Below are 24190 nucleotides of genomic sequence, written 5' to 3'. Positions count from 1 at the left end.
TAACAAATGCAGTTGCTGAGTCGGTGGCTTCCATGGTATTATATATGATAACTATATTAATATCCTATCTACAAACTTCATGTAAGGGTGACACATACGAGCTTCTACAAACACCAGCATTTGTTTGAAAATTGATAATTGGAATCACTCTTCACCGTCAATGTTTATTTTATTATCACCTATTTTCTATTTTCACCATTGTTTTCCCAGGGTTCCACTTTTAGGCGATTCTGATCTGGTTTAACGGTCTTGACTCTCAACTGGTGCACGAAGCAGAGTACTGAAGAGTCCAGATCAACAGCGGAAATAGTTGCAGCGAAGGGTATTCACTAACATGAATGACAAGCGTTTCTTGTGCTTCAATTTGGCACATTCATATTATTATGGAACTAATGAAGAACTTCACTTACTCTCTAGGATTCAGGGAGGTGTTTCAACATTTGTCATAATTGTAAGGAGGTATGCAAGAGATTGGACAATCAAACACAAAATGGAATTTATTATATATGTTTTCAATTTATGTGGTAAAATAGTACACTGAATTAAATAAAATACACTATGAAAAGGCTTTACCAGATACAATACAATTGGAAAGTTTTGGCGGATTAAATGTGATTGAAGAAACATGAATTGAACATTTTAGCTTTACATGCTCTCTGAAAGCAAAACAAATAGCTCTTCATCACTTATCGCTCCCATTTCCATAGCCCTCTCCAAAGCACCTAAACCTTCATCATCTTTAATTGATGCTCGTGCACCTCTGAAACATCCCAATGCTTGGTGATTAGAACTTCCAATGTAAGACCGGGGGAGAAAGATGGGTGCAGGTATGTGATATATTCAGCTTATACAAGACAGATACCGAACACACATTCTTAATAGTAAGACTAACTGAAGGACATGTAAATAAAATAAACCTAAAAGTACTGGAGGATTGTAATCAAGAATTTCACTATACTACTCGATCAAATTGAGGTTCACATTGCAGTAAAATAAAAGTAGCCATTGCATGTTGTCCAATAATTTTAATTAAAAACCATGAATAGAAATTACATGTTGTTTAAAACTAAAAGAACACATGTAATCTAGAAAGGTTACATGGAAGAGAGTTTGACACTAGTTGAACTTGGGCATCGCTTGTAAAATTATCTTCATAATTTTCCTATGTTTGCTAAAGAAAGTTAGTAAAAGGAAAACAATGTGCAACTCATAGGAAAAAGACTAAGGTAAGTGAGGAATATATATACATCTAAGGTTGGGGAAATATCATACAAACATCTAATTGTTCTACCTAACACATTCTATTTAACATAATATTTTATGCCTAACAAACAATGCCTGAGATACAGAACTTACAAGCTCGTTAACTCACTCAGCTTCATACGACAAGGACGGTCACATAACAAATAGGTGCAACAAAATCACAATACTAAATCCAGGACATCTATGGATATGCACATCAAAAGCTAAAATCTTTGTTAAGTTCGCATGATGCAAATTTGCAAAATATGAAACAATTGGTGGACTTATTTAATGGCTTCAGTACAAAATAATCATATCTTAGACAAATAGTGCCGTCACCGCCATTGAAAATTACCTCCTAAGCAGAAACTTTGCCAATTCGTTGTTTCCGGAGCAAATGCAATGGTGTAAAGGAGTCCTTCCACGGTGATCAGATCTATTTATATCAGCACCAAACTGCAGTAGTAGCTCAACCATCACAAAATTTCTAGAGCTGCATGCTACATGCAACAGAGTACAGCCTTGAAGACCTATCCCAGACTCGTTGGATTTTTCGTGTGTCTGACAATTGGTGGGATCATACACTTCCTTTTCCTTATCATGAAAATCTTTTTTGGAATCATGGTTTAAAAAATCCTGAGAAGAACCGGTACCGGCCACTTCATCATAGGTGGTATTGATAATATTTGATTCTGACGTTATGATGAGGCGATACACTTCCTGCAATTTGTTGGTGCTAACTGCTCCCCAGATGCGGACAGCACAACTAATACCTGAAATGATAGCCTCTTTCTTGACAAGTAGCTTCTCACCATACTGGAGAATATATGAAACAAAGTAAGATCCACTTTAGTCATTCTTACAATTTAAAACAGCAACAGCTATTGGGCAAGAATATTATGCAAACTACTTAAGTAAAGTTCTTTGTCCTGGGGAAGTTATACAAAAATCTTCAGCTTCCATGTAAACAAACATATGGTAAAAAAATCAGTTTTCAAGTGAACACAAGTTTTCAAGTGAGAATAAAAGTGCCAAAACAATTACAAGTTAGCTTACACATTCACATATTACACAGACTAATGACTGTATCTATCGAAGCGCCACTGAGAGTACGACAGAAATATATAATACAGGATCAAGGTGCTGACCAAAACACCTGTCTGACATGTTCCCTTTTAACGTCAAATGTCAATACATATCCAAAATATTTAGGGAAAATAAATTGACAAGTCCTTGAACTATTCCTATTTTATTTGATAGGTCCCTGAACAAAAGATTCCGCAAATCGGGTCCTTTAACTTTCAAATTTTTTTGGACCAGGTCCTTCCGTTAAAAAGATTCTGACGCCGTCAGAATCTTGCTGATGTGGCAGTGAATTTGACTAAAATTAAAAAAAAATGAAATTAGACACAAAAAAATGAAATTAAGACATAAAAAATAACATCACATGACTTTTAAAACGTTATATTGTAACTTAAAATCAATATAATGTTCAAATCAATATAATTTTTTAACCTAAAAATTTATTATTTTTATTAATTAATTTAATATAATTTATACTAAAATTTTAGGTCTAACATAAATACAGCGTGGAATCTATTCCAATTACCTAAAATTCAAATACTATATTATTCTAAGTGAAATGATATGTATAATTTCAATGAAAAAATAGTATTACACAATTGAGATATCTTTAAATAAACAATTAGAATCCATTTAATTATAATAAGATTAATAAATCAGTTAAGTGTCAAAGTTCAATTAACCAAAAATTACAATAAAATTCTAATTGTAAAACAAACGAAATAAAGTATTAATATTAAAATATGAGTACCGTCCTACCAATCGTTGTTTTAATAATATAATATAGATGTGTTATGTCATTATTAAATTTTAAATAACTATATATCATTAGACGCATTATACAGATTTATTTTCAAATTTAAGATCATAACTATCTAGATTTTTTAACCCGTTCATAGTATGAAATCCATTTATGTCATTAACTTCATAAATACGTATATATTGTATTTTATTATCTTTTATAGTTTATTTGTTTCATAATAAAAAATAAATGTTATATAAAAATAAAATCTTAATATTAAAAGTAGCTCGCACTGATAATATGTTATGTGTATGTATATGGATAGTGGATTCTATTAACATCTGTATATGAACTAGTATTTGTTTTTTTATTTAATTACGTTTTTCTCTCAATTTACACGTCAAAGTTAACTGCCACGTCAGCAAGATTCTAACGGCGTCAGAATTTTTTTAACGGAATGACCTGATCCAAAAAAATTTGAAAGTTAAAGGATCCGATTTGCGGAATCTTTTGTTCAGGGACCTATCGAATAAAACAGGAATAGTCCAGGGACGTATCATTTAATTTTCCCAAATATTTATGTGGGATATAAAGAACCCTGACTTAACTATTATAACATTGAAGGAGGTGCTAACTGTGTGTGTACAATTATATACCAGATACAGTCGTACACACACACGTTGTGTTGAAGGAGAGTAATAGAGGGGAATAAAGACCTTAAGTAACCGGTGAAAAAACATGTTATTACATTTGAGGGGTTGGTAGTTCAGTGCTACTACCAGCTTGGAGAAATACAATGCTAAAGTCTCACCAATAACATCCTATAGCACATTCAAAAGCAAAGAATAAGGTGGGAATATATAATATTTGACACCAGCAGCAGAAGCAATGTAGATACTAACACTTTTTCTTTCCCAATTAGGCCAAAACAAAACATGTGAATGTACTTCAAAACTGAGAAACCTTCTTTCGGATTTGCCTTTTTATTTTTTTTGGGGAGTGGGGGAAGGAGAGGGGAGGTCAATTACAACAAATTTAAACACAACACACACGTGCTTTCATCTTTGTAACCAAGAAAAGAGGGGTATTCACTAGGCAACAATACCTTTGCTAAAATGTATTTTTCCTTCTGTTGAATTCCATCTTCGGGATTTGGTTTTCTGATTGGTATGGCAGCATTTGAGCCATTTGTTCTGCATAAAAATTATTTCCCTGATGTTAAAGAATAAAAACCTACAAAATCTATATAAACCATAAAGACATATACTGATATATGTCAAAGAAATAAAAGCTTAAAATAGTAGAAAATTACACGTGCAAAAATATACAGTTTTGGACGAATCTCTTATCTTCTAAAGTTTAGCAACAGATAAATAGATATACCTGACGAAACTCTTAAGCTACAGAAAAGATAGCAACACGTTTACAATATATAGAAAGTTCAATGACATGGTGAATTTGACGTTTATTTAATATTAAAGCTAACCTGTCTTCCTGAAGAAGACTTTCCCAGATAGAATTACAAAAAGCGTTGCCCAGAGTGCGAAATAAATCCAACATCGTAGGTTCCCAAACCTTGACATCAAGATTTATGGACCTGACCTGTCAGTAAATAATAGCTAGCACATATAAGATTCCCAACAGGCTCATATCAGCCAAGCACACTGCCACAGAGTAGAGTTTCTTAAGTTCATTTTATAAGCTATGTAGCAGTAAATTCTAGAAAGGAGATACTTGACAGAACATGACCAACTTAAACATCTCTAACATACGCAGGAGACCAGCACACAAAGATCAGGATTTCTGCGATAATGGGAATACTACATTACCTATCTCAGAGAAAGGCAGGAAACAGGCACACAAAAAGTTTATAAATTATGCTTTAGTCAACACTTATTAATGACAATGTTATGGTTTGCATCAGGACTTTCGTAAGCACTCATTAACTCTTAATACAAGAAAAATCTAAGTGTTGGTTAATATAGATGGAAACCAGAAGAAGTGAATGACAAAAGAGCTTTTGTGGGAGAGTCTTGGTATTTTACCAATGAAAATACTTTACTCAGCGAAGAGAATACTAGAGGCTGATGTGGACTGGACAACTGTTTGTAATTCTGTAAACCCACAATATTCAAGTCAAGAGCACAAATAGTTCATACACAAGTAGATTACGTAAGGCTGCCTAATAGGTCCCTTGGTAAAAAGAATCACCAACCCCCAGCCAAAAATGATTAGCAAGTCAGAAACAATCTAACTATCCCAGCCCAACTCGCAAAGCATAAAGGAACAAAAGACAAGTCAGACACAAGGTAATTATGTTTTGGCACTTGTCTGTACCTTTGATCTATGAACACCAAGGTTGCGATGAACACCAGAGCATTCAATGCACATCAGAACACCAAGATTTAAGGACGCCCAATCAGGCTCAAGGGCACCACATTCTGCACATATGTCATTGCCAGGAATTTCTCTAAGGATCCTAGACACATTATCTGCTCGATTCGAACTCTGGTCTGCGCTTTCATCATGTGATCCAGAAGAGGTATTGTTATACTCGTTACCCCCAGATTTCAGCTGCAGAAGATTCATGTTAGTCAGAGACGTAAATATTTAAATGCCAATGTGAAACAGGGCATGCAAAAGATCTAAAGAGCTTGACCTGTCGCAACTGAGAGTTCAAAAGGGAAGCAATAACACCTTGTATTTTGTTTACCCAATCAATCCTATCTGCTTCTGTTTCAGCCTGCTCAAAACAGAAAACGTGCTGTTATACCTCTATAGAAACGTAACTGCATTACAAAGAATACCACTAGATAAATATGTTACAAATATATACATAGAATATATATAGGATACTTATAACAAAGCATCGGATATACGGAAGCAATACCAATATACTCAATTTAAAAATATATTCCTCTACTAGCTAGTATACATACTTCTTTCATATATAGTTACCTTATATCAAGATCTTAACATTACAAACAGATGAAAAGCATGAATCTAAAACTGCCAAATTTCTACTAGCATGACCGAGAGAAAGTAAGATGCACAGTACCAAGATCACAATTTAATAATTAATTCGCATAATGAGCTCAGTCATTAGTAATATGATTCCATTTTTTCTGCAATAACATAAGATTAAGCAAGGCAGGGTCCGTCCATTTTGCACATGGATGCTCCCTCCAATGAACTCACCAGTAGTGTGTAAGTTTTTGAGGGAGAAATGATTCTGAAACATAGTCGTAAATCAGTATCATCAGCATCAAGCTTTATGGTTGAAGTGCGAAGATCAACAGTCCGTAATCCCAAACTTTCTTCACCATTGGACGCTGACCTCTGGTGTCTTGCTCGAAACCTACCAAATACACGACCATGGTGTTCCAGTGAACCAAGTGACTGATATGATGGAGAATCCTGTGAACAAATGGGACAAAAATGAGTACAGGTGATCAGAAGTCAGGACTCAATCCAAATATCCAATGTAGCATTTTGTGGAGCATTTTAAGTCATAGTACTAATCTCAAAGACTCTTATAGAGTAATGTGTCCTTGGATGTATAAATGCTTGCAGACAGGAAAGATGGATATAGGTTGCATGTTAAAAATTTGAAGTCTCACAATATATCTTGTGATGTTGAGTAGTATGTCAAAATGCAGTATGCATCTTGATGGAGGACATACAACTTATGCAATTCAAGGTTGTATTACAAAGGACTTTGTCTGAGATGAATAGTGTCTGCAATGAAGGACATGGGTGAGAGCTATGAGGAACTAAACTTTACAGTTCAGACACTGACAAATATGAGCCTAGCAGACCTGTGTCTTTTGGGACTTGTGATTATTGTCTTGTGTAAAATAAGTTTTAAATTTATATATAGGCCAGGAGAGAGGTATATCCAGTAGAGAAGCCTTGGCTCTATACTTTCAATGGTAACATGTATCTAGGTTTGTTGAATAATCAAAGAAAAATCTTCCACTAAAAACATTGTTTATCTAAGCAAATTCTAACAGTCATGATATCTTTCAATCTTGTCCTTAATATCTATAAACTCTACTGCTAGTTTTTGTGCTTTGTGGTTGACATTGTTGCGAGAAATGTGAACACTTTATATGATCAATTTGAACCTCTAATACAGTTTCTAAAAAGCATGTGTACAAACCTAATAGAATGACTATACAATTTTCCTAAAGGTTCCTGAACAAAATTAGCATCTCCATTTTTTTACGTATTGGTAGGCCCTCATTGTCCTATTAGCCAGGCCGAAACGGAGATACAAAAGTTCATATATATATACATACCCCTGGTCTGCTTTCATTTTGTCTGTGATAATACAGCTCCCCATGACTGTCAAGGATGAAAAAACGTCTCTTCCAGTCTGCTCTCAAACTTGAAGATCTTTTCAAGAGATATCCCTGTTTGATTGTCTGAACCTGTAAATCATGCAAATGTTGAACTTCTAAATAGCAATAACTAAGCCAAACAATGCTCAGAGTTCTAGCAAACTAATCTGGAATAGGAAAATTACAAACAAAAAGTTGTGTTCACTAGTAATTAGTACAGGCCCATTATCTCAATAGATGAAATATCGCAATGTCTTGTATAATTTGTTTCAAGGAGTCGCTTTTATTATATTTATTAAATTAAGATACAGCAGATTTCCATATTTTTGATGCTACGCTATGGAGACCTTTACCATGAAAAGATGGGAAAAACAAAGTAGAAGTTGGATGTTTTCATAATTCCACTTCTGTAAAACAATAAATAATTTCCCTTCTCATCTCTTCACTAGCCCAGTGAGGACCATAGTTGTTTATGGTGTCAGCCGCCGGACGCCAAATGCACCACGTGGCACTCAAAAACCATAAGGTTTCCAGCTCACCTCAGATTCATGTACTACAGTGTTCTCCACAGACACCCTAAAAGATAAGAGAAAAGGACAAACCTACTGAACTGAAGCTGCAGTTTATGGGTTGCAGATTTTAAATAACCAAAGCATTCTCTCATCGGCACGCCACATAACATATATGATATACCACCCAGTGTCACTTTCGTGAAGAAGATGCTTCATCTTCGAGGTTGCAAGATGAGTCAGGCCCGGAAATAGAACCAAAAAAATAAAATAATAAAATAATCCCAAAAATATGATGGTGGAAGATGATAACTGAGCACCATCCATTTCTCGCAAAAGTGGTAGCGATGAGGAAGGTGGAAGTGATGTTGGAGTTGGAGCTAATTTAGTGATTGATGATTATTTGATTGTGATACTCTGCCGACTATCTACTTGTATTTTAGTTTTGTCACAATTTACTACTTTTTATTTAAGATATGCATTAGCTATGCTTTAAGGAGTTCTGACTTGTTAGTTTCCTTATAACTTCAAGTAACAATGTTTTCAGTTTATTCTACGCACATTTACGCAGCTAGCAGTTACAATATTTTTTTATTAATCTACGCCTTGTTATATAGTTGAAGTTCCTCAAGTGCCAAGGAGCCATTCCAATCATGGTAAGGAAATACTTATAGCCCTCATCTTATTTTGCATTCCCTTATCTTTAACTTTTTACTTTCCCAGTGTAGCTATGAAAAAAACTGAACATTAAACTTACATACCCTCCCTGTAGCAGTGGACTGCATAATTGCTTCTATGTTTTTATCAGAATTCATCCCGACACCATTAATACCAACAGCAGTTGTTGAGGCCCCAATATTACTGGATGCTCGTAACTGGTCCAGTTCTGCTTGAGTCCTGAACTCCTGAATTCGTTTAGCAAGTTTGTCTTGCTCAACAGTTGCCCGTTCTTTAGATTGTTGGGCATACGTCAACACCTGATACACGAACATGTAATGCTTAAATAATTTATCCGCAAAGGACGTGAATATGAATCATTAAGCAGGGTAGAAACGATGTGAAAACAGTGATTGTGAAGGAAAACCGTTTATGCTATAATTATATTTAGACACCATTCGTGACATGTATGCACATCACTACCCCTAACAATCACAATTATTTGTCAAATGGGCACAATCAGTTTAAGGAGTAAATATCCGAGAAACTACTGCAGTTCAGGATTTCCTTTCACACTACTGTACCGCATTTCTTCCATCTTTCAGATAAACAAAATGATAAAACTAATACAGTGCAGCAGACAACATTAGAAGTTTTTGTAAGCTATTCTGTATACTAAAGAGCCTTATTAGAAATAGTACAAACACAAAGTTACCACACTAGTTTACCGTGCATAATATGTGCACTAGGAAGCTGCATCTCTATTAAACATGGATGAAGCGACTAGTGATAGGAAATTGTATAACGAGTTACGAGTATTACACTACATATTCTAAATTTAAATGTGTATCGGAGATCTTAGTGGCTAAGATGAAGCTGCACAATAAGCACTCACACTGAATTTCAGGAAAAGTGGCATACACCTTTACAGAGGAAAGTAAAAGGGCAGTCAACAAGTACCTGGTGGATGAATGGTTCCATTTGGTTGAACAAGTCATGGCCCTACAAAAAATACACCAGTATACCACTTTATAAGACTGAACTACATTTACCTTAAATATGTTTCTTTTATTTACTGAAAATACGCACCAGCTTGAAATATCTTAGATGAGCATCCATAATAGCACTGAGTGACTCCAAGAATTCGTACTTTTTCTTGGATTCAATATTCATGAGGGAACTTACCTGAATTTCTTAAAAACACCAAGGAAATAAGTAAAAATCTCGAATATAAAAAAATTATATCGATAAAGAAAATTATAAAAAAATGCACTGCACATTTAGTAAACATACTAGATTGAAACGGCTTCTCTCAAATGCAGACTTGGAATTTTGTAGGTCCTGTGGTAAAATCAGATCAAATACTGAATTCTGAAGTACAATATTCAACGAGGATAGTTTGCACAAACCCGCGCCACCAACAAAAGAATAATGAAAACAAAGACCAGGCTTTAAAATTTCTATATTAATTACAAAGGGAAAATAAATTTTTTCGTCACCCAACTTATTGTGTGTTTAAAAACTTACCACTGAACTATAATTTTTATTGTTTTACTCACTAATGTTAGGTTATGATTTTTTTTAGTCACTAACGTTAGGTTCGGATTTGATTATTAGTAATTTGTCAATTTTCTATAGCATTTTTAAAATATAGTGATAACTAGTACAAAAAGTCATATGTGTCTTATAAGAAAGTTTATATGTGTCTGAATTTGCTAGATTCATATGGAGGAGTCGTATAATGTCTTAATTATATACGTATGTTATAGGAATGACACATATTATTTTAAACATCTGGTCAGAACAGATGTATATACATTATAAATATACGCATAAAATCAGTTCATATACGTCTGTTACGAGCTCAAAACCAAAATTATTAGGAAGAGGCATCGCAATCCGTACTAAAATTATTGGGAAAAAAAAATAAAAAAAATTAATATAATCAAATTAGCAAACTAATCATAAAGTACTTATAAAAAAATTAAAAAATTACATATCAATATTTTACCAAACGACACTTTCAAAAATCCAATGAAATCACCAATCACAAATCCTTCATGCAACTCCTACCGACACAAAATCAAAACTATAAACCCATCCATTCTAATAGAATTGTGAAACAAGTATATATATAAACACAAAAATATAATAATGTTGTAATAATGTGAATTTGGTATTAAATCAAACAACTCTCACAAGATATTTATCTTACAAACATAGTTTTATAACTTATTTTTAAGATTTTTTGTATATAAAAATTTAAACGTTAAATTATTATTTAGAAGAAAAAAAAATTAAAAATAATTCATGCAACTACATCTTTTAGGAGCCTTAAAATGTTTGTCAAACTCCCATCACCAAGGTAAACGTCCTGGGGACATATGGAGTAATATATATAAAGAAATAAACATATATCAAATCAATAAAATATTACAGACTACCACTATATTTTAATAATGTTACCAAAAATTGACATAATGCTAATAATCAAATCCGAACCTAACGTTAGTGAGTAAAAACAAATACGAACCTAACATTAGTGAGTAAAAGGAAAAAAATAATAGTTGAATGGTAAATTCCTAAAAACACGATAAGTTGGGTGACGAAAAAATCTATTTTCCCAATTACAAATGTTAATTAGATTTACACTTCATATGATGAATGACCATTCTTACACTAGCAGAATCTCTTGCTGCTTCATAACCGTCATTTTGAATTTGAAATTTGTACGAAACGAAAATCTAGGTACATTTGCTAGGCAAAGGGATTGAAATATTTGGAAGATAGTTGGCTGGAGTTAATATAATTAATAATTGTACACTTATGCTTTGTTAAAGGAATCAGAGGAGAGAAGATTCAGGTTTGTCAGAAAGATAATTAGCTTTTTAATAGTAAAATAAATTTGGATTCTTCTAGGTAAGAGCAAGAACAGCAAAAGAGCAAGGTTTTAGTAAGCTTTAAAAACTCCTAAATAACTAAATGCTTACTAGCAATAGAGTTTTGTAAAAATAGACTCTATAGCCTTTAAAACAAGGACTAGACATTTGGGATGCGCCTGAGAGATTAAGAGTCAAAAAAAATTAGCTAATTGTACAAGATTGCCATCTCCTTGGTGTCTAATGAGTAAACTATGTACCCCACTAGAGGTAGTGAAAAGAACTATGGAGATACTTAAAAGGTAAGGAAGAAATAAAAAGTTGAACCTCTTATTGTTTTTTGAAACCATATCATAAATGACATCACAAAAGAGTGTATAGTATACCTCTTCGAGCTCAGCAACAACTTCTTCCCGGGCATTCTTCTTCAGAGAAGTGAACTTATCACGTGCCTGGTTATTATTTCGATGTACAGTAAATTAAAATTGTGAGAAACATAAAAAGTTTTATAAAGTAAACCCAAATTACGTGGAACTCTGGCAAACCAAGAATCAAAGAAATTTGTAAACAAACTTTTTGTAGATAGTTGAGGTCACCACCTGATCATAGGAATGTGAAGCTTTGTCTAATCGACGACGTGAATCCTGAGAAAAAAGACAGACAGATTAATAATTGACCAATAATAGTGCAAAAAATAGGGACAGGATCCTCGCCAATTTTCAAGAATATCAGTATGATCCGTTCTAATTCCAGACATCTGTACATGAGTGTGAGCAACATAGCTTGTAGCTCTACAAAATTTAAGACTAAGATTCATGATTATCATTAGTGATATTTGAGTTGCTTGTGGAGTTCAGCTAAACATTTAAGACTAAGATTCATGATTATCATTAGTGATATTTGAGTTGCTTGTGGAGTTCAGCTACACGGAACCACATTAAAATCTTACCTAATTTCGTCTTCACTGTCATAATCCACGACAATGGTGGGACATATTTATATTCTGGAAGTATCAACCATTCTTATTTTTACTTTTTACATATGTCTCATATCGTAACTACTTGTTTTCTAACTTCAGTTGTCATAAACCTTGCTGAGGGTAACTCACTGTGCCTAATTAGTTAAATCCAATACCTTTTCTGTCTCTCATGATAAATTCCACTGTTTTTGTTCTCTGAATATATCTACTTCTAAATTTGTCCTCACCCTAGTTCAGTCATTTGGCTTAAAGCAATTGCAAGAAGATTTTTCTTCTAAAATGCAAGCATATCTTTAGTATCTATCTCACTGTTCAAGTCGAATGATGTATGATGTATAGATTGTATACAATTATATACAGTATTTCTGTCTTTGAAGTTTGACCTCAACAAGAGTTGCACATATGTTCATGGGTTTTTATCATTTAATCAGGTAATGTACCTTTGCATTTTGAAGATCAACGGACAAAAACTCTGCAAGACGATCAACTAGCACATGCTCAACCTGTGGATATAAATCAGTGCCATACAAGAAAGCTTGTAATTAAATATTCAGTGAGAGACACAATCTACCTAGATATAATATGTGCACGGTATATAAATGAACTAGACATATACCACCTATGATAAGAACGGTAAGAAAGAGCATAATAGAATCACAAATTTATATTTCAAACTGCATTCGCATTAAGATAGAAGAGCGACAGGTTCAGTTCTCAATCAAAGGTTGTTGCCTAGAGGCTAGAGCACAAAATTTCCATATCAACAAATAAAGACATGTCGTTGACACAAAGCTATTCTAACACCAAATTAAAAGTCTAATTACCAGAGTAGGGTTTCAAGAAGCAGTTATTTATTATGACCTGCAGAGTCAAATACAACTTTACAATAGACTGGGTAACTCAAGTGACAGAAAAAGGTTCATTTGATCTTTTTAAAAAGTGCAAAGTGTTGATAAAATTATTGGAGGTACAAAAGTTTAAACAACGCTCTTTGCCTCTTCCAAAACATCTTTTTCTTTTGCTTTCAAACAAGCAAAAAAGATGAAAAAATTCTGCCAAGTTCACATTACATATCTGAGAATTGATATAGACGTGATTCCCCAAGGCCTGACAGGTATTAGTAACTTACTTGTGAACGAAGAAGCTCCTTAAAAGTTGCAAGCTCGCGGAACGATGTAATGAACTTGGAGATGACTGGACCTGACATAAATGAGAATAATGTAAATAAGATTGCAATCTCTTTCTCTCTCTACAGTAACAGTACATTATTATCATTGAGCATGCTACACTGATTCCTGTAGTCAAACCTAAGTGTTAGATATAACTATTTAAAATGGACTCTATTAACATAACCATATCCACTTGGCCTCCTCCAAAGGCTCCTATCACTTCAGATGGCAAGAACATGCACTAACCTCCTATAGATACACTAATAAGATCATCTTGGCCTCCGCCAAAGGCTTCTAATGCTTCAGCAAATATGTTATCTCCATTACAAGCTTCACTGAGAACTTCCCTATGAAAAGAAATTGACAAACAGGGAGAGTCAGGTTAAGTTCCAACCAAAATGTTATTTGTTTATTGCATTTTAAACAAGATAAAACGCAATAAATCCTTCAATCTTTACGAAGAAAAAGAGTGAACTAAGGAAAATGTGTATAAATTCTATAATTTTTGCACAAATTCCTAATAGATATATTTATTAAAAATCTGCACCTTTTTAAAAACATAACTATTATTGTTGTTCATATGAAAAGGAAAAAAATAGTTAACAAACAAACCTCCTATTAATTCCAGACATAATAAAAAGAACTCATGACCACTCTATCAAAACTAAGCCCACTCAATGACTCTCATGCATATGAACTTGCTACACTCTTCTAGATTGTGCTTGCAAAATAAACACCAAATAAAACAGTCACTCTTTTGGTGCATATTATATTCAAGAATAGGTTGGCAAGCACAAATATTGTAATTGGTTATATCGAGCAAACAAACTCAAAACCACACAGTAAAATCATATTTATAGGAGAAGATTCTTAGCTTACAATTGCGAGAAGAAGAAATACTCTAGATAAAATATTGAGCTACATAGAATTATATGATACACTTACATATATTTCCTACATCCTTTGTATAGCCTTTGACAACGATCTTTTAAGTCATCCGTTGTCCTTTCAAGTGAACGCATCTGTTATATAGTAGGGTTTATTAACAGAGTGCTAATGTAGGCAGATGGTACAACAAGAATGTAAGATAATGTGTTTTTAAAATTCAGAAGAACTATAAGAACACTACAGCACTCTACAGATACTCAAGCACACACATAGTTGAATGATATCAAACAACCATATAGATATTTATGTGTATCTGGCCGTATTGTGCCTTTGTCCATGACAATTAGGTAATCGATTGCAACTCCTTCCGGCGTACAAAAAGGGAAAGGAGTGAATCAAAACAAAACATATCAAGCAAAAGCTTTTTAGCTAAAGTAAAAGGTTTTCTAAAAAAAATAATGCGGAAGTAAGTATTTATTGAAACGCAGGCTTCGAACCCTGTTTAGGAAGGACCAATGATAAACTCGCCAATAAAGATATCAAGTAAAAACCTTTTAGCTAAAGTTGATGCTCGAGTTAAAATAAAACTTGATCAGGTAACAAGGGCAGTGAGATGACAAGCCTGGAAGTATTCTCCTCTTGACTCTCGAAATTTAAATAAGTAATATTTAGATCAGACTATCTTAACAACATAGTACAGAACTACAACTGCAGCCTCAGATCCTCCCAATCATAATCAAGTATTTTAATTTATCCTCACAATTAACTTACCTCCAGTACATCTCTCAATCTATTAGTATACACACACCTCGCAAACTCCCATCGACTTTAATACAAGTTCCCAAGAATAAATATTCTCTCTTCATACTTTGCATTTTCCTATACATACCCACAAAATATCATAGCTTGCATCCAATTCATCACTTCTAAACCATTACAAAACTACGGAATGGTACTAAAACGCAAACTTGGGAGCTAAATTCCGTACTTCTAAAGGTCATTTGACAATAACTACTACTCCGAGGCTACCGTCTAACCTACAACTTATAAACGATCATTCAACCCCTTCTTCTCGTAAACTGACCTAACTTCTATCAATCAACATCAATGTACTGTGTACATCAAGCTCGTTGCTCGAATCGACAATTACGGAAAAATACCAAGCATTTGATATGACAAGAGTACGGATCACATATTCACATATTCAAACTACATTTTTCAATAACACAAAATCTCATCAAAAAACAAATTTAATAATTTAATATGTGTATATGAGTGTGTGTGTGTGTGTGAGAGAGAGAGAGATTGATAAGAAGGGAGGGGGCAATACCTGCTTCTGGAACATGGGGGAATCATCCAATTTGATAAACGACGACATTTTGATGATGATGATGATGAGTATTGAAAATCTGAATCTGAAATGAATCTTATGTTTGTTGTGTCGTGTTACTTTCCGATCTCTCTTCCCCCACCTATTTTTAGAAGTTGGTGGACAAATAAAAAAGAAGATGGCTCGTAAAATTTTATTAATATTGATGATTATTTAAGTATTTTAATTCCAACGAATGTTAAAATTATTCATTTTTGGTGAGTATTAACAAAAATAACAATTTTTGGAAATTTAACAATTGGGATATTCTATTGGCAATTAGGTATTACATTTGTATAAGATGACCTATTCGTAAATGTGTATTGTAAAAATATTATATTGGGCTCAAAATTAAAATTTGGATACAACTCACAAATACCCAACTCCCAAATAACTATCCCGGATATAAAATATGTCTCCAATAAAGTGGAATATTTTATTTTTATTAATTTTGTTTAAAAAATTGTTATTTAAAAAAAACCTTTTGAGTCAAAAAATATATATACACTTTTCTTTTTTGGTGTTCCTCTCAATTTTTTTACATTTCAAAAGTTATCAAATGTAATAAATTTTTGTAATATAAAAATTAACTAAATTAACTACTTTCTTCAACTACACTTAATTTATACATTAAATATTGATTCGTATCGCCACCTTACCCACTTTTCTTTTCTTTTTCTACCAAATTGCATTTTTTTCTTAAATTTTGTGCACAAACCATTTGTATATAAACAAATGGGATGGAGGGTGTAAATAACAATTACACAACTTGTTGGACAAAACATGCATGTATAATAACAAGACTAAGCCGCATTGACAGCCCTAAGATTAAGTTGTTTGATAATCAATTCTATATTTTGTAATTGTATTTCTTGAGTATGTAAAAATGGTTGATAGATTAGACTGAGAGATTTTTCTGTGAACAGTTTTAAGCTAAGGAAAACACTTTAAAAGAAGATCAAATCATGATCATGCCCCAGAGAAAAGATGTAGAAGCTTGGATATGAATAAAGTTTTTCTATGAAAAATGTTCTAAGTCAAGATATCGACAAGTCACAGATCAAGTTATATCGAGAAATCATTCGAGAAGTCCAAAATGACTTGAAGAGAAGTCCAAAATGGTTTATAGAGAAGTCTCAAAGATATAGACAAGTTAAATAAAGATGTAGAGAACTGAAAATATTGACAAGTCATTTTTGCATGTAAAGATCTCAGAGATATCGACAAGTCAAATAAAGATGTAGAGAACTGGAGATATTGACAAGTCAATTTCTCATATAGAGATCTCAGAGATATCGATAAGTCATTTCTGCATGTAGAGATCTCAGAGATATCGACAAGTCAAATGAAGATGTAGAGAACCGGAGATATCGACAAGTCTGTTTCTCATATAGAGATCTCAGAGATATCGATAAGTAAAATTTTGTATATAGTGATCTCAGAGATATTAACAAGTCATTTCTACATGTAGAGATCTTAGACCTATCGACAAGTCATTTCAAATGTAAAGAACTGGAGACCTCGACAAGTCAAATATACCTATAGAAATCTCAGAGATATCGATAAGTCATTATACTTATCAATATGTCAGTTCTTAATAGAATAAAAGGAGATCTCGACATACTATCTCAAATTCAGAATAGAGACAAGCTCAAGATTCAAGATTATCGGTCAACAAACAATTCATTCACTAAATTGGAAAGTCTACAAAACAGCTTGAAGAATACAAGATCAAGGGCCAAATTAATTGGAAAAAGGGTGGTCATAGACCTGCAAGATTCTGCACAAATTTGCTAACACCAGAAAAGAAAATAGACAAGTTTGCTTTAGAAATTGGTTTAGTACATTTCTGTGCAAGTTTGGTAAACCCGTGCTGCTAGCCTATAAAGCATGCACGGGTACTCAGTTTATAAGAAACAAACAGATCTAGATTTACTTGTATTCTCTCAAGATAGGAGATGAGTTCTTATTTTCTTAAGAACACGGATTTGTAACAAGACAGCCTTAATTAATACAATTAAGTGAGCTTTTGATATTGCGTGTTTGTGTGTGAATTCTGTGAAACATAATATCTACATCTCTTAACTGTTTTGTTCAAACCATAATCCAAAAAGTTTAAAGCCAAGAAAAAATCAAGAAACACATTCACCCCCCCCCCCCCGGTGTTACATTTCATAGCATTCAATATCTAACACAACTCTTCTTTTAATAGTTAAAATTACACACACGACATACCTCGAACTGTTGACCTCTTTTACAGAAATCAACCTCGTGGGGACTATTTTAAAGTGATTCGTTTTCAAAATGAAATAAAAACATTTTTTAGACCCGATGATTCATAACTCATTTGTACGGGTTATTTGTTAAATTTGAAGTCTCGTGTTTCATTGAATAAAGTACCAAAATATCATAAAAAGTGCCAAAGATCAAGGACAAAACAACGATATATCTGAAGAATGACAGAGGAGATTATATTCCCCTAAATTATGTGGAGGACTTGAGAAAACGATTCAAAGATATTCATGAATTTTATCACGAGTTCGAACGGGTGATCACTAATGTGTCAGCGACTCGCCATTCAAAAGGATGGAGAATTTTTGTAAATCATTCAATTGATGATCTAATGAAAATCTCCTCTGGGTTTCTGAAAAAATTAAACATGGTTGAGATGTTTTTCCAAGCCAAGATAATTCCACATCTTAACACACTTGTAAATGAGTACCTTGGAGATAAAATCTATGAGTGCATCAGAAATGTATCTCCTCAAGCATTTACAAATCCATGCGTGATCAAGATCTTCAGAGAAAACACAATGCATAACCTAACCCTAGCTGATGCAAGCTTGGAAAGAGTCACATATCGGCAATTGACTTTTCTGGAAAGTCATTTGAGAAGCAAAAAAGTAGAGATAACTTTTGAAGAAGTGAAAAGATCAGACATAGATCTTGAACCTAGTTTATGCCTATTGGTAGATATTGAGTACAACGCTGGGGATGAATGCGTTTTCTTGATTTTTAGGCTTTTTCAAACTATTTGGATATGGTGAACAAATCAGTCTAATTTGTAAAGATATTATGTTTAATAGAATTAATAAAGCATGCACAATAAATATATTCACTTGCAGACCATAGTCCAACAATTAGTTTTTCATCCATAGAATCTGTGCACAACAACTGCCAACATCAATATATTCAGTTATAGAACTAGAAACTGAATTTTGCTTTTTACTGAACCAGGATACCAGCTTGTTTTCTAGAAATTGACAAGTTCCTGTTATACTTTTTCTATCAATTTTACAACCTGCATAATCTGAATCTGAATAACCAGTTAGATCAAAACCAGAATCTCTAGGGTACCAAATGCCAAGTTTTGGTGTTCCCTTGAGATATCTGAAAATTCTCTTAATAGCTATTAAATGAGATTCTCTAGGATCAGCCTGAAATCTAGCACAGAGACAAGTGGCAAACATTATATCTGGCCTACTAGCTGTTAAGTACAAAAGTGAGCCAACCATGCCTCTATATCTTGAAATATCCACAGACTTTTTAGTAGTGTTTAATTCAAGTTTAGTTGCAGTGGCCATGGGAGTTTTTGCAGATGTGCAATCCATTAGATCAAACTTCTTTAAAAGATCATGAATGTATTTAGTTTGACTAATGAATATTCCATCACTAACTTGCTTAACTTGCAAACCAAGAAAGTAAGTTAGTTCTCCCATCACGCTCATTCCATACTTACTTTGCATCAATTTGGAAAACTTTTTGCAAAGTTTTTCATCTGTAGAACCAAATATAATATCATCTACATAAATTTGAACAAGTATGCTAGAGCCATTAACATTTCTAAAGAATAAAGTTTTGTCAACAGTACCTCTTGTGAAGTAATTTTCTAAAAGAAACTTTGACAAAGTATCATACCAGGCTCTAGGTGCTTGCTTCAATCCATAGAGTGCTTTCAAAATTTAGTAGACATATTCTGGAAAATTTGGATCTTCAAAACCAGGAGGCTGACTGACATAGACTTCCTCCTCCAAATCTCCATTCAGAAAGGCACTTTTGACATCTATTTGATAGACTTTGAAATTGGCATGGGCAGCATAGGCTAGGAAAATTCTGATGGCTTCAAGTCTTGTAACAGGAGCAAAAGTTTCATCAAAATCTATTCCTTTTTGTTGACAGTAGCCCTTAGCAACCAATCTAGCTTTGTTCCTAACAACTATGCCATTTTCATCTATCTTGTTTCTGAATACCCACTTGGTGTCAATAAAATTCTTTCCTTTAGGCTTGGGTACCAGCTTTCATACTTTATTCCTCTCAAATTGGTTTAGCTCCTCTTGCATAGCTAAAACCCAATCAGGATCCAACAGAGCTTCTTCTACCTTTTTAGGCTCTCCCTGAGATAGAAAGCTGTAATACATACAATCTTCTTGAGTTGCTTTTCATGTTTGAACTCTAGAAGATACATCATCAATAATGAGTTCAAAAGGGTGATCTCTAGTCCATTTTCTCTGTTGTGGTAGATTAGCTGTAGATGAAGAGGCATCATTGTTGTCTTGATGTTTGACTGAGTTTTGATTAAAAGAAACTCCCCCTGAGTTTGTGGATCTTTAATTTGAAGAAGGAGTTCTTTCTGTAAGTGATCTATTCTCTCAGCTTCTCTGATTGTTCCGACGGATGATGCACTTTGTATCTCGACGGATGAAGCTGATTGTCTTCCGACGGATGATGCATTTTGTACCTCGACTGATGCTGAATTTTGTGCATCATTGGAGATAGACTTTTCTGCATTATCCTTAGCCATTATTTCTTGATCACTATAACATCATTGTCATCATAGATTATCTCAACATTGTCAAATTTGAGGCTATCATGGAAACCTTCATCTTTTAGTCCTTCAATCTTCTAATCTTCAAACACAACATGTACAGATTCCATAACAATGTTTGTTCTTAGATTGTAGACTCTATATGCCTTTCCAACAGCACATCCAACAAAAATTCCTTCATCTGCTTTAGCATCAAACTTTCCATGTTATTCAGTTTGATTCCTTAGAATGTACCATTTGCATCCAAAGACTTGAAGAAAATTTAGAGTTGGTTTCATATTCTTGAACAATTGGTAGGGTGTCATGCATTTTGCTTGATTGACCAAAGAAATATTCTGAGTGTAGCATGCAGTATTCACAACATCAGCCCAAAAATATGTTGGTAACTTTGATTCTTCTAGCATTGTCCTTACAGCTTCAATAAGAGATCTATTTTTCCTTTCCACCACTCCCTTTTGTTGTGGGGTTCTAGCTGCAGAAAACTCATGCATAATCCTATTCTCTTCACAAAATAATCTCATCACAGAATTCTTGAACTCAGTTCCATTGTCACTCCTGATTCTTCTTACTTTGAAATCAGGATGATTGTTGACTTGCCTTATGTGATTGATGATGATTTCACTAGCTTCATCTTTGGATTTTAGAAAATATGTCCAAGAGAAGTTTGATAAATCGTCTACAATAACTAGGCAATATATTTTCCTTGAGATGGAAAACACATTGGCTGGTCCAAACAAATCCATGTGCAATAGTTGTAAGGGTATTTCAATTGTTGAATCAAGCTTCTTTTTGAATGATGCTTTAATCTGCTTTCCTTTCTGGCAGGCATCACATAATCCATCCTTTGAAAACTCCACTTGAGGAATACCTCTAACTAATTCTTACTTGACTAGCTCATTCATGGTCTTGAAGTTTAGATGGGATAGCTTCTTGTGCCATAGCCAACTTTCATCTTGACTTGCTTTACTGAGAATACAAGTTACAGATTCTGCATTTATTGAGTTGAAGTCGGCTAGATACACATTGACTTTTCTCACACCAGTGAGAACCACTTTGTTACTCTTCTTGTTAGTCACAACACAGGCTTCTGCATCAAAAGTAACTGAGTTGCCCCTATCACAAAGCTGGCTGATACTCAACAAATTGTGCTTGAGACCATCCACTAGGGCAACTTCCTCAATGATGACATTATCTTTTTAAATCAAGCCATATCCCATAGTATAACCCTTGTTGTCATCTCCAAAAGTAATACTTGGGCCAACTCTTTCTCTAAAACCAGTGAGTAGGGTAGAATCTCCAGTCATGTGCCTTGAGCAACCACTATCCAGATACCAAAGATTCTTTCTGTTTCCCTGCACACATCAAAATCAAATCAAGTTGATTTTGGTACCCAAGTTTCCTTGGGTCCTGCCTTGTTAGCCTTTTTCTTTGGTTTCTTAGGTTTGACCTCATTTGACTTGGGTATATCAGATTCATTCTTTGTCATTTGAGTTGGACCTTTGAAACCATTCATCATTGCAGAATTATCATGCACTGGTTGATTAACATGAAAAGGCATACTTTGTGCAAATATGTTATTCCAGTAAGGCATGCTAAATGGCATTTGTGGCATACTAAATGTAGCATAATACGGATTTTGTGCAAATGGCATGTTAGCATACTATGCATTCAAATTGTGTGCAGACATAACATTGACAGGCATTGTAGGCATGATGGGAAATTAAGGTGGTACAGACATAGGAGTAGGCATAACAAGTTTGTAACTAACAGACAAATGATTAACACTACCACACTTAACACGGATTTTTCTTGGTGCATATTTATCAGGTGTATAGTTGTTATCTATTATTTTTCTGTTTTGACTCTGCTTTCACTTCAATTTTCTCCAATCTGTCATTCAATTGCTTGATAGACAGATGACCTACATTGACTCTTTTGTTCTGTTTCACTTGACTTATTTCTCCCGGAACAAAGTTCTTAGAAACTGACCCATATTTTTCATTCAGCTTAGCTAGCTTAGCTTTGCTAACTGGCTTACTTACACTCAATGGATGTGGCTCACTGTCTTTCGACGGATAATCCTTTTGATTATTCGATGGATAATTTTCATCATCCGTCGAATTCACATATATTGAAAATCCTTCAACCAGGTTGGAATCAAGCTTCTCCTTGTTCTTTTTCCAGGCTACATCACAAAAAGATTCTATACCTTGAAATTTAGTAATTTGAGTATGGACATCTCTAGATGATTTCCATGCCTTAATTACTTCATGTTCTCGTTCAAGTTGCTTTCTTAAAATCTCCTCTTTCTTTAAGGATTCAGTTAGTTCATCCTTAGCAATCTTGCATTTTATTTTCAATTTTTCAAACTCAACAAATTGAGTCTCTAGCACATTGTTTCTTTCACTTCAAAACACATTGTTCTCTTTAATTTTATTGTTTTCTTTAGTGAGAGACTTGAGTGTAACACGCAGGTGATATAGTTCAGTAGACATGTCATTTATGGCATCATTACACTCAACTTTAGATAAATGTGCTAAGTTTGTTGTGATTACCTGATTTCTTGATGAACTGGTCTCTGTTTCGTCTAATTTAGCCATAAGTTCTAGATTGACATAGCTTGTATCTTCATCCTCTTCCAATCCATATGCGGCCCAGTCATTTTTTTTGTAATGAAAGCCCTTTCCTTTTGCTTGATCAACTCAAAGTATTTCTGCTTATAATCAACAGCATCAAACTTCTTTTTACCAGAATCAGGCTTTCTACACTCACTAGCAAAATGACCTGCCAAACCACACTTGAAACATTTGAATTTAGACTTATCAACCATGTTTCTGTTTGACTTGGCTGCTCCAAAATTCTTCTTGAATTTGAGCTTGGCAAATCTCTTGGATAGAAAAAGTAAGATGCTCATCCATGTCATCCATGTCATCTTGACTAAGCTGGTCTTCATGTTCAGCTACTAGTCCCTTTTCTTTGCCTTCACAAACTCTTAAGTTTGGTGCAGATTCAACAACTTTAACCTTTATCTCTTTCTCCTTTTCTTGCTCAGTAACTAGTGCAATGAACCCTCCCTTCTTTCTTCCTTTCTCCATCTTCTCATATTGCTCTATTGCAAGCTCATACATTTTTAGGATACCATACAGTTTATCCAAGGTGAACTTCTTGTAATCTTAAGAATTTCTTAATGAGACTGTCATAGGCTTCCATTCCTCTGGTAGAGATCTAAGGAATTTGAGGTTTGAGTCTTTTGTTTGATAGACCCTTTCATGCAATTTTAGAGCATTCAGTAGTTTTGGAATCTATTGAAAATGTCATTGAGTGACTGACCTTCTTCACTATGGAAATGTTCATATTGTTGAATCAAGAGTTGCATCTTATTCTCCCTTACTTGCTCAGTTCCATCACATATAACTTGAATTGTATCCCAGACATCCTTAGCAATCTTGCAGTTTATAATGTTATCAAACATATCACTGTCAACACCATTAAACAGAATATGCATG

General features: G+C 33.9%; 1 protein-coding gene across 3 annotated transcripts; it reads right to left on the bottom strand.

Moving 5' to 3' along the window:
* Positions 1–482: 482 nt before the first annotated feature.
* On the bottom strand, positions 483–15990 carry LOC141724758 (ADP-ribosylation factor GTPase-activating protein AGD4-like). Of its 3 annotated transcripts, none has more exons than XM_074527011.1 (19): positions 15822–15990; positions 14549–14625; positions 13850–13950; positions 13564–13634; positions 12875–12937; positions 12055–12099; positions 11842–11907; positions 9870–9917; positions 9666–9761; positions 9537–9578; positions 8681–8896; positions 7369–7500; positions 6266–6484; positions 5727–5810; positions 5405–5641; positions 4554–4669; positions 4173–4260; positions 1598–2058; positions 483–760 (listed from the first exon to the last, which is right to left on the bottom strand). In XM_074527011.1, exons 1-19 carry the CDS (start codon positions 15867–15869, stop codon positions 646–648), a joined length of 2325 nt encoding a protein of 774 aa, XP_074383112.1. In that variant the 5' UTR covers positions 15870–15990; the 3' UTR covers positions 483–645. The 3 variants fall into 3 exon arrangements, with proteins under 3 accessions (XP_074383112.1, XP_074383113.1, XP_074383115.1); XM_074527012.1 differs by lacking the exon at positions 15822–15990 and adding an exon at positions 15043–15771; XM_074527014.1 differs by lacking the exon at positions 14549–14625.
* Between the last annotated feature and the right edge of the window lie 8200 nt (positions 15991–24190).

This window comes from Apium graveolens, chromosome 5 (assembly GCF_009905375.1).
Source record: "Apium graveolens cultivar Ventura chromosome 5, ASM990537v1, whole genome shotgun sequence".
In the NCBI taxonomy this organism is placed as follows: Eukaryota; Viridiplantae; Streptophyta; class Magnoliopsida; order Apiales; family Apiaceae; genus Apium; species Apium graveolens.
The sequence above is the reverse complement of the archived record's forward strand: the minus strand, read 5'-3'. Positions and strand labels throughout refer to the sequence as shown.

What these genes read in the sequence shown, in the direction of transcription:
- LOC141724758 (XM_074527011.1), bottom strand. Translation starts at nt 15,869, where the DNA reads ATGTCGTCGTTTATCAAATTGGATGATTCCCCCATGTTCCAGAAGCAG. An exon ending in TTGATCTTCAAAATGCAAAG is followed by an intron (nt 12,100 to 12,874) that starts GTACATTACCTG and finishes CTTTTTTCTCAG; the next exon opens with GATTCACGTCGTCGATTAGA. An exon ending in ATCTAAGATATTTCAAGCTG is followed by an intron (nt 9,579 to 9,665) that starts GTGCGTATTTTC and finishes TATTTTTTGTAG; the next exon opens with GGCCATGACTTGTTCAACCA.